This window comes from Belonocnema kinseyi, chromosome 8, assembly GCF_010883055.1.
Source record: "Belonocnema kinseyi isolate 2016_QV_RU_SX_M_011 chromosome 8, B_treatae_v1, whole genome shotgun sequence".
Lineage (NCBI taxonomy): Eukaryota > Metazoa > Arthropoda > Insecta > Hymenoptera > Cynipidae > Belonocnema > Belonocnema kinseyi.
In genome coordinates, this window is record NC_046664.1 from 103,720,831 (window position 1) to 103,731,751 (window position 10,921).

At 34.9% G+C, this 10,921-nt stretch overlaps 2 protein-coding genes across 7 annotated transcripts in view; one reads left to right on the forward strand and one right to left on the reverse strand.

The window, feature by feature from the left end:
• LOC117179102 (elongation factor-like GTPase 1) overlaps positions 1-10,921 on the forward strand; it is a 495,923-nt gene that overhangs the window by 168,576 nt on the left and 316,426 nt on the right. The window contains exon 5 of one of the 4 annotated variants that reach the window (XM_033370766.1): positions 4,073-4,274. The exons of the other annotated variants lie outside the window; for them this stretch is intronic. Within the exon in view, the coding sequence (XP_033226657.1) occupies positions 4,073-4,104 (32 nt within the window). The 3' untranslated portion in view covers positions 4,105-4,274. Of the gene's footprint in view, positions 1-4,072; positions 4,275-10,921 lie in introns of those variants that run through there. 4 annotated transcript variants of the gene reach the window in all.
• LOC117179103 overlaps positions 1-10,921 on the reverse strand; it is a 195,249-nt gene that overhangs the window by 151,167 nt on the left and 33,161 nt on the right. For 2 of the 3 annotated variants that reach the window (XM_033370770.1, XM_033370768.1), the window contains exon 2: positions 6,756-7,197. In XM_033370770.1, coding sequence (XP_033226661.1) covers positions 6,756-7,097 — 342 coding nt within the window. In that variant the 5' untranslated portion in view covers positions 7,098-7,197. Of the gene's footprint in view, positions 1-6,755; positions 7,198-8,754; positions 8,865-10,921 lie in introns of those variants that run through there. The other variant, XM_033370769.1, reaches the window with a different exon arrangement.

The following is a 10,921-nucleotide window of genomic DNA, read 5'->3' on the forward strand; positions in this document are numbered from 1 at the left end:
TTTCTTTTTTGCAAAGTGATCTAGTATATTTTCTTTCGATAATATCAAATTTTCAGAACTGCCTGTGATTTTTTTAAAAAGCGCCCAAGCCACCTTAAATCGTTCCTAAACTATACAGTTGGAAACAAATAGTATACTGTGGGTCTAGGGAGAAAAAAAGTGAAATTACCTTTCGCCCATTATTAACGCGATATTTTTTACAGCATGTAAAAGTGGACCGCAAGATAACTCACAAATATTAATGTTGGGTCGTCATAGTTCAAAGTAATTCTTACCGAAACTCAAACTTTCATTTAAGTTTCTCCCTCAAGAGCTGCTTTTATTCCCGTGCGGGAGGAAATTAAATGAAATCGTACAATTACATTCAATGTATCTTCGAACCGCGAACTGCGCATGTACCGCAGTTGTTTTTCTTCGATTGCTTCACTCTACAAGCGTAGGAAAGTCGCAAGTTTTATTTCAAATTACATAGTGTTTATATTTGAATGCCTCGAAATAAAATTTGCTCAATGCTGGTGACCTCTGTTTTGGAATTGTACCATTTAAATTTTTCTTTATCCAGATAATTATTTAGGACAAGACGTGAAACCTTCCCCCATAATTCGAGCATGGAAGTAAAATTAACATGATCATTTCACCGGAGATCGGCGTCACTGGTCTTTTCAAGATAGTTTGCTCCATGATGTCAGAGCAGTATAGCTTTCAAGAGAGAGAGAGAGAGAGAGAGATAAAAAGGGAAAGAATAGAAAAAAAGGTAAAAGAAGGAAAGCAGTAGCAGAGAGAAAATCCGAGGAAGACATAAAGCCGAAGAATATGCGCCGATGAATAATCATTCGGAATAATAAATCCAGCCTGCAGTCTGGACGTCCAAGGGTTATGAAGGAAACGAGTGAAAAGGAAAACTGTGTGGAATAAGTGAAGTGAGATTGATTGGCAGAGATAAATAGAGGGAAGTTGAGGTGCGCGCTTTGGTGTGAAAACTGCTGTATGTCGGATGAAAGTACACGTACCACTGGAAGCCCATTGTCCGGAGCCTTGGCTCGCTTCGCCTTGATCTTGCTAACGTGCTCGGTTGCTCACGCGCTCAACTAATGTAAAGACTATGGAGAGATGCAACAAAAGTACTTTCCTGCAAGTGATTAGGAACGGGTCTTAATGACCCGGAGCCTTTACTAGATGACTTGTATCCATGCCTCTGCCAAAGACTCTTTGTCGTCCTGGTCACCCTTTCCTCGTCGACGTCGTATGTCACGAGGCATGCGTCCGATTGCGCGCCGATTAACCATTTGCTATTTTTACTCTGTAATTTAAGCGCCTCTCGAATGGGCACAAACAAGCCAAGAGAAGTTGACCAAGTGAAAATCTAACGATTAAACACTATCGGCATTTTTACCAAGTAGTGATGGTACATTGGTGACCGATTTAGGTGCAGCATCACTTGACGTCAAAATTGCTGATGTAGGTACCTGCTAATCGAAAATTAATTAAGGTCTGAAAGAAGATAGCGTGGTTGGAAAAATGTCTAATGTCGAAGAAAGTATAAACTATAGAGATATTCATTTTTATTAAGCCAGTAGCTTACCATGTATGATCGCGTCTTAAAATATCTCTGAAAGGAAAGTCTTAATTTTCAGAGTATTGTTATTTAAATTCAAAATAATGTGAGGTTGGAGATTAATCATTGGACCCGAAAAGAATCGGGAAATTTGGTTGATTTGACCTAAAGAGTGAAATGATTCAAGCAAATATATATACGAATAAATACGAATAATTTTGTCGCTTCAACCGAAACACTTGCTAAGTCGACCAAATATCTCGTAAAATTACCAGTCTATAAAGGTTCGTTTTTTAAGCACATCAAAGATGTTCAAAGCCTATGGTTAAAGCTGAGATGTTGGAGATCTGAGTTATTAGCAAAAAGAATGTTTTTTCTTGTTTAGTTTTTAATTTTTTAATTTTACTTCTATTTTCTCAATACTGTTTCATTGTGCACTGCAGTCATCGTGACGTCAGAGACTCTCCTAAAATTAGTGGAATAATTGCTATAATACGGTTTAACTTTTAACCTTTAAAAAATTGATCTTTAACCAATTTTATATTTAATTTTCTCTCTGTAAGACAGACATAGATATGTCTCCTATATTTTTGCTAAAAAAACAGTCCCGTTTCAATCACGGGTCTTTGAGCGATATTTCGCTCCAATCGTGATCATTAGGCAGAAACGCTGGATTAGTTAGATGGCGCTGGAGTAGAATCGTGGTTTCATTTAACAAGATGATTCACCTATCCCGGTAGGTGGTCTCATTCCGCATCGGCTAGATTCCTCTCGTGGACATTTACGGGCCAAGAAACTTTCCCAATGGGCTGTATAGTAATCCACTAGGGGTTAGGCGGCATTAGCAATATAGCGATTGAATGAAAGTCAGTGAATTAGATAATTTCACGTTCAGATATAATATCCACCCGTACGTTAAACACGAAGTGTAATTGTATTAAACTAACATGAAGGATATAAAATGCAAATAAGAGAAAAACTAAATAAAAAAACATCTCATTCCGTTGCAAATTGCCAGTTTCCAAAGTGGAACCTAGGCATCATAGTGTCGCTCTAGGCTTCTTAGATCAGGGTGAAACGATACGTAACATTTCAAGTTCATATCAAGTTTAACGCGACATAAACGTTCTGAGTGGTAGGATATATTTTCAATTATATGGTAGTATCTTTTTTCAAGAGCGAGTACAGCTTTATAAATTAATTCTTTTCTATATGTCCTATAGATTCAACAGCATTTTTTCATCCTACTTTTGTCACACATTTCAACATCCCAAAGAAAGTCTTCGACTATTTAAATACCTTCACTTTGTGAAAGTGAACTCGATCCAGTCAAATTTATGCCCTGTCCTCATGGCAAATTCATCTCAAAAAGCTGCAATAAATTGGAAGCACGTTCCACATTCTGATTTGAATACTGCGACCTCGAACCTCAAGTCAGTCACGACGTGCCAGGAAAGCTGCGTGCGTTCTCCATTTTCAAGTACAAGGACGTCTGCCGAGGACACCAGCTCTTCTCATTTCTCCTCCCAAAAGATTGTTTATAATCGAAAAATGGAAATTAAGGATGTTTACACTTTAAGAGCACCTGGAAATATAGCTTTTATCCAGTATGACATATAGGCTCAACATCCCTCGAATCAATTACAATCGATGAACTCATTACATAACTATGCATAAGATGCAAGAAAAGTGAGGTCGATGACGCGCTGCATGAGACTAGAAAGGGACCTAGATTCGCACATTATATGATTGTCAGAAAAATTGTATATAGGTCGATCTGGAAAGTAGCGAGCGCCACGTGCTGCCGTAAACAGACGCATCATCACGTGCGTTATAGCCTGCAGTTGACAACGAAACCAGAAACGTACCAACTTCACGAGAATTGCGATAATAATAACTACAATCTACATGATCCCACTCAAGAATACGAATGAGCTACCCGTGCGTGTGCAACATCAACATGAAGCTCATGAAACTGGCTACGATGAATTGCAAGAAAGATATATAAGATGCATGTTAGATATTTCCTCGAGTAACAGAAACAATCCAGTGCTTTAGCTAAATGTTGATTTGTGTATGATACTAATCAAAAAGAAGCGTGTGGAGAGTTTATATCATGCCATATCTGTTATTTTTAATAGAGAGAGTAAGTGTTATTTTTTAGCATCGAGCGATTTCTGGGGGAGGCATCACGCCTCGCGACGGTAATCAATTATTACTTAAATAATAATAAGTCAATGAATAAATCCGTTTTAAATTAGTTTTAATTAAGTGTGTTGTTTTTCGTATTTATTTAATTGGTTGTTTATTATATTTTCACTGCCCTTACTTATAAGTGAAAACCGATAACTTTGAAAGGTTCAGTCAATCTGATCTGTTCAGACCCCTGCCCTCACGCATATGTTCATCAAGTACTCCTACTAATAGAGATTTGAACTATAGTAGCAGAATTTTGATTTTATTTATGCATCAATATTCAACTTTTTGTCGAATAATTTATTAACTTTTTTGTTACAGGTAAGTTCACGAAAATCCCAGAGATTTTTTAAAAAGCATCTGCCAGTAAATTTGTAAGTAAAGATTCCAAGGAGATTTTTTAATCTTAGTTTCATACTAAATCCCAAGGTGACAAATTATCATCAAGAATTGGATTAAATCTTTGCGCACTGGAGAAACAGCTAATAGTTGCATAACCAGTACTGATTTGATTTTAAGTTCAACGATATGAATAGTTTAATTCAAACATAATCAAAAATAAAATTGTATGGTTATTACAAACAATTTTATTTTTAAAAAACATTGAATTTTCTCATTTTTAGATCCAAAAAACAGTTTTTTAATTGTTATTATGTATCGGAATATTTAAAGAAGGAATGAGGGGCCGATCAAGTATTACATAAGAATTTTTTATGGGGGGGGGGCGCAACTCGTGGCTGCTTGCTATTTCTTTCAGGAGTGAAAGGGTTATTTAAAAATGAACTGAATAATGTGTACGTAATACCTAAACGAACGATAATTTAAAAAATGAACTATATTTATCAAAAATACATCATTCAAGAAAAAAAATCTTCTTGATATAAATTTACATGAAAAAGCTTAATATTCATTATTCTTATTTTCCCTTTTAAAAACTCAAATGATTTTAGGCTCTGTCACATGATGGTGTTATATATGTGGAAACAAAAAACATTAAATATGTGGCAATAGAAAAGTCATTTTTGAAATTGGTGTGGCTTTATCGTCAAATTAATGAAGAAAAGTCGTGAATAATTTACAATAACCGACAGTAAAATCCATTTCTAAATTCAATTCATCAAAATACAATATTTGTTTATAAAATTTTGTATAAAAATAACAACCGTCTACATACAGCATTTAACTTTTATTTATTGCCTATAACTGCATTTCTGAGCATCCTGGTGCGTATCGACTTTTATCAAAAAAGAAATGAAAAATTCACCTTTTTCTCAAAAATGTTATTTAGGATACTTCCAAAACAAAAGTTTTCACAAAAGAGTCTTTGAAATGTAATACCTACTTCTTATCAGAATGTTAATTAATCTTTGCTTTTCCGTATTCTGCTACTACTTCAAACTGCTACAAGTTTCCAGAATAAAAGGCGTATCTTTAATAACTGTCTTCCTAAAAGTCTCAAACTTATCTCATAATTAAGTTCTGATTCCGAGAAAAGAGAAAATAGTCGTGAAAGTTTTAAATAAAATCACATAAGAACTCCCATCCTTTTTATTCTAACTTCAGATATCTTCGTTGAAGAGTTTTATTGCTCTCGAAAATAAAATTTGTCTGCCAACAGATAAATGTTACAGATCAGTACAAATTGTTGTTTAGCGAATAACAATTGCTGTCAGTTTTTTATACAGCGGAAAAAACATAGCGACGAAAAAAAATTTAATTTTCACTCGCACCTAAACGATGAAACGAAGCTATCTGAAGTTATAGGCTAAAAAAAGCTAGGAGTTTTTGTCTAATGTGTAAAATAAAGTCCCATATGTGTACGAAGTTGCTAAATCTGAAATAACTATCACCTCGAATTATTTTATAAAATTTACCCTAACTTTTATTTCTAAGTTTATTTAAAATACGGCTAAATGTAGCTGTTTCGACATTTGATACTTTAGTAAGTTATTAATAAAAATATGATAAATCATGCTTATTTAAAAAATACTTCATCTAAAAAATTCCGCCCCGGAACTAGCTGCAGTTATTTATATTAATCGCGGATAATGAAAAACAACTGAAAGGTTCACACTGTATAATAAACTGCGTTCAATTAAATTCTTTCTGGCAAAAGCAGGTAATATACAATAGATTCGTTTCCTTGGTAGTTTGAAATCAGAAGGCGGAACAACCCGCCTTTACCAATCCCAAGATCAAGAAAGATATTTATCAAGTTAATTCTAGTCTTGCTCTTATAACCACCTATTAATTTAATTGTTTTGGTTCTTAAAGTAAGCGGCTTATTTTTTAGGAACAATCGTTTATTTAAAGGCGTTTCTAAATTTATTCATTTTTGTTGCGGCTTCCTTACAGTTAGGTAATAAACACACTCGTTACCAGAAAAAGCTAGAGAATTCGGAGTTAATCATTTAATCGAATTCAGTCATGATCGTCTATACAGCGGACGCTAATACCCCTAGAATGTATGACAAACTAATGGATATTTAAGCTTTCATTATCACAAACTTCTGCAATTTTCTGCAAAAGATCTTGCAATTTTTTCTTAATATCGGCAAGTGTGGTCATTTTGAGCGTGATAGAAAATGTTTTACTGAATTTAATACGCGAGGAAGGGAAAGTAAATTATGTAAAATCTATTTTTTATCTGAAAATAAGTTACTTCTTTATAATATGCGGAAAAAAATGTCTATATGACTACTTATGTTTCACTGATTCACATAGTGAATTCAGTTGATACTCAAGTGATTCATCGTTTGAGGCTTAGGTTCGACTCGACTAATAATTTCTCGCTAAAGTGAGTATAAAATTCTGCAGTCTTAAGTTCTCTTGTTTTTCTTTGAAAATCGTTGAAATCTTAGGTTGCGAAGGATGCTGATCACCGCTTACGATCCACTTTGTGAGGATCGTGACAACCTTATTTCAAGGGAGATAGCTGAAGTCTCGATTGGAAAAGTAAGCTAAAAAATTCACCATGAGCAGTAACTTTCTTGGAAGTACTTACCTCGCTAGCGCTGGTGTAATTGGTGGTCAGTTTGATTTGCGGTCGAATTTTTCCGGGAGATTCACGGGTTTCTTTCGCGGAGGTAGGTGGCGTGACGGTCGCTTCCTTGACGGACATCGATTTTTTTGTAGCGGTAGTGGCACTCGTTGAAGCAGAGGTTTTTACCCTTGCTTCAGTTGAAACGTTGGTCATAATGGCTGTTGTGGTTGATGTAGCCGCATTAGTGGATATTGACGTCGTTTGTTTGGGCCTCACGGGCCCCCTACTCGAGGACTGAGTCGGTGGTAGGGCCAAGCATCCGGGTATCGAAACAATTAACGCTATCAGTCGTATAAGCTTCATTATCTGAAATCTACTTTTCCTTTTATTCCGCGAATGTCAGCTGCCTCGATAATCTTTGTCGCTCGAATATCCTAGTCCTTCACCCTTCGGGATTAAATTCCTGAAAACAAAATTTATCGTGACACCAAAGAGATAATAAAAAATATACATTTTGCAGCTTCAAAGTAGGTCGTTGTTGGTGGTGGGGTACTTTACGGTTTTTGAAAAAATAGCATTTGACAAACGTGGGCATAGGTAATTGTCACCTCGTGTAATTAAAGCATTCGCCTTCAGCTCATGCCGAGAAATTTACCCTCGTAACTAATCACTTATTTGGCGCACTTGTATCACAAATCGCTATTTTATGTATATATGACATTACCAAGTTTGGTTACATCACCAATTTGGGTGACAAGTTTTTCAAACATTTTTCTTCTGAAAAACAAACGGGTACGCGATTTTTGGAAATTTGAATATTCTTAGAATACTGAACATAATTAACTTCCTCTTCTTGATTCTGGTATGGTTGAAAAGTTAAAACACATCCTAGGGTACTACGTAGTTTATTGGCAATTCATGTATTTTGTTGAAAATTATTTCTTTTATGTTGTGGCTGTTAAAGAATTAATCTTTCTGGTTTAAAATCTACTATTTAGGTTAAATTTATTTATCTTGTGTTGTAATATTTTTTGACTTATTGTTTTCAGTAAAAATATTCTATTTTCTGACGATGCGTTTTTTTATCACCTAAGTGTAAAACCCATCCACCTGAGGAACCACGTGGTTTATGGAAGGCCCCCAAGGATGGTCGTTTTTTCTAAAACCAAGTAATAAATTTTGTTGTAGAATAATTTATTATTTGATATTCGAAAAAAAGTCCTGGAGTAAAATTGTTCCTTTCGAAAGGTTCTACAAGCGATTCCAGTTACATCTTTAATATTATGCACTGTTTTTCATAAATATTTTGGTGCAATATTTTAAAAAATGGGAGAAATTTTATGTAGGACTTTTCGAAAGGATCGAGTTTGCTTTTGAACTTTTCGGGTATCCCGCTTATTCAAAACAAAATTGATTTTTAGAAAAGTGTAAACCCCGTTTTTTCTAAATATTTTATACGCAATCCTCAAACTTTGTTGAGTTCACGAAGAATCCACACAAAAAGATTCATACTTCATTAACCATTTTTTCTGTATATGCTACTAATACGCATGGTGAGTCTCAGCCGATTTTAACCAAAAAGTCCTTGAAGCAAGATGATATTTATTGTATGTTGCTTTATGGCCTAAGTATTTTTGATTAAAAAAGAAAACCATATGTAAGTTCGATCTCAGGGTTTTCCGCTTTGTTTTTATTTGTATCTTTATGGTGTTCATTTGATGAGCACATTGCTTCTATATTATGATTAATTATCAATCATGGTATCTTTTCCATTCTTGCATTAATATTGATTCATGTAACCGAAAAAAGTTTACCTGTAAAAAACCGGGGTTTTTAAATATTGTAAAAGACTATAACCTCTTTATTCTTCAATAAAATGTATTTATATTTAGTTTAATCAATTCATCTCGAACTAAAAAATCGTTTCTATTCTTTTGTCAACTTTAAATTATGGGAATGAGAACATTTTTATCATGAAAGTAGATTTTTCAAAAAATATTAATGATCATAACTTCCTTACTCTTTGGGGCCATCCATATACCACGTGGACACTTTAGGGGGGAGGGAGCGGTATCAAAAAATTCCACGCTTTTCCACGCTGGGGACCTGGGTGGTCGGACTAGAATCCACGTGGGCACACATTGCCCTAAATCTGTGGAAAATATAGTGAAATGAGACAAGGTATACTCTAGGTATACTTGAAATTTTATATTATGTTCGTGCACAATATAATTCTTATTTTTATTTTTATTTTTATTTTTATTATAATTTTTGTCACAACCTTTTCTTTGAAATTCAAATCATTTTTAAGCTCACGTTCCTCACTAAGCTTTTAGACTCTTTTGTTTTCATAGTCAACAGTTCGAAATTCGTTGACTGACTAACAGCTGTTGGTGCATTTTGCAACAATTTATCGTGAAACTAGTCAAAAATTGGAGTGAAAAACATCATTTTAGTACTCTTGAAACCCACGGGGATAATTGTTTAAAATGCTAAGAACTAACAATCATTTTTTCTGGCAGCTTCTCGCTGGTGCCAAAGTAGACTGGCAAGCTGTCAAACATGTCAAAAATTCGCGTGAAAAAACGTCATTTTATTACTATGCAAACCCACGTGGAATGATTTTTTGTACGCTAAAAACTAACAAGAAGTTTGACTGGCAGCTCCTCAGTGGTGCCTAAGTTGACTGGCAGGCTGTCAAACATGTCAAAAATTCGAGTGAAAAAACGTCAATTTAATACTCTTGAAACCCTTTAGGGATGATTTTTTAGGTACAAAGAACTAACAAAAATTTTGAATGGCAGTTACTGAGTGGTGCCAAACTTGACTGATAGGGTTTCAAACATTTAAAAAAATGACAGGAGGACAATTAGAACCTTCATTTTAGTACTCTTAAAACCCATATGGGATGATTGTTTTGGTACATACAACTAACAAGAAGTTTGACTGACAGCTCCTGAGTGGTGCTAAAGTTGACTGGCAGGCTGTCAAACATGCCAAAAATTCTAGAGAAGAAACGTCATTTTAGTACTCTTGAAACCCATTGGGAATGATTGTTTGAATACTGAAAACTAACAAAAAAATTGACTGGCAGCTTCTCGGTGATGCCGAAGTTGACTGGCAGACTGTCAAGCATATACAAAATGACAGGATAAAATTAGAACAGTTATTTTAGTACTCCTGAAACGTATTGGGGATGATTCTTTAGGTACTAAAAAGTAAGATAATAATTGATTGGCTGTTCCTCAGTGGTACCAAATTTGACTGGCAGACTGTCTAGCATGTTGAAAATTCAAGTGAAAAAACGTTATTTTAGTATCTTTAAACCCTTTGAGGATGATTGTTTTGGTACTAAAAACTAACAAAGAATTTGACTGGCAGCTCCTGATTAGTGCTAAAGTTGACTGACAGTTTAATCAGCAACCGAATGAAAGTTTTGTCCTTTCATTAACTACAATTTTCTTCTATGGGATACTTCTCTAAAACTAATATGTATATAAAAAAAATAAACTACGAAAATATCACTTTTTACGTAAATTCACTGCTCGCAACAATGAGTTTTAAGAGTACTAAAATGACATTTCTTCACTTGAATTTTTGGCATGTTTGACAGCCTGCCAGTCAAATTTGGCACCCCTCAAGAGCTGCCACTCAAACTTCTTGGTAGTTCTTAGCATCCAAACAATCATTCCCAATGCGTTTCAACAGTACTAAAATGACTTTTCTTTACTTGAATTTTTAGCATGTTTGACAGCCTGCCAGTCAACTTTGTCACCACTCAGGAGCTGCCGCTTAAGCATCTTGGTAGTTTTTTGCGCCTAAACAATCATCCCTAACGGTTTTCAAGAGTACTAAAATTATGTTTTCTCACTCGAATTTTCGACGTTTTTGACAGTCTGCCAGTCAAATGTGGCACCACTCAAGAGCTGTCATTCAAGCTTCGTGTTAGTTTTTAGTTTAATGATGAATTGTTTCAAAATGCACGAACACCTGTTAGCCGCTCAACGAATTTCGAACTGTTGACTTTGAAAAGAAAAGAATCTGAAATTTTAGTGAGTACTAAAATGACGCCCATGGAATTGTCGCGAGATCCCGGACATTTTGAAGACTAATAATATCTATATTTTCATAAAATATGTCCACGTGGACAAAGTACAGGGGGGGGTTGTTTGTCAAAATTCCACGGC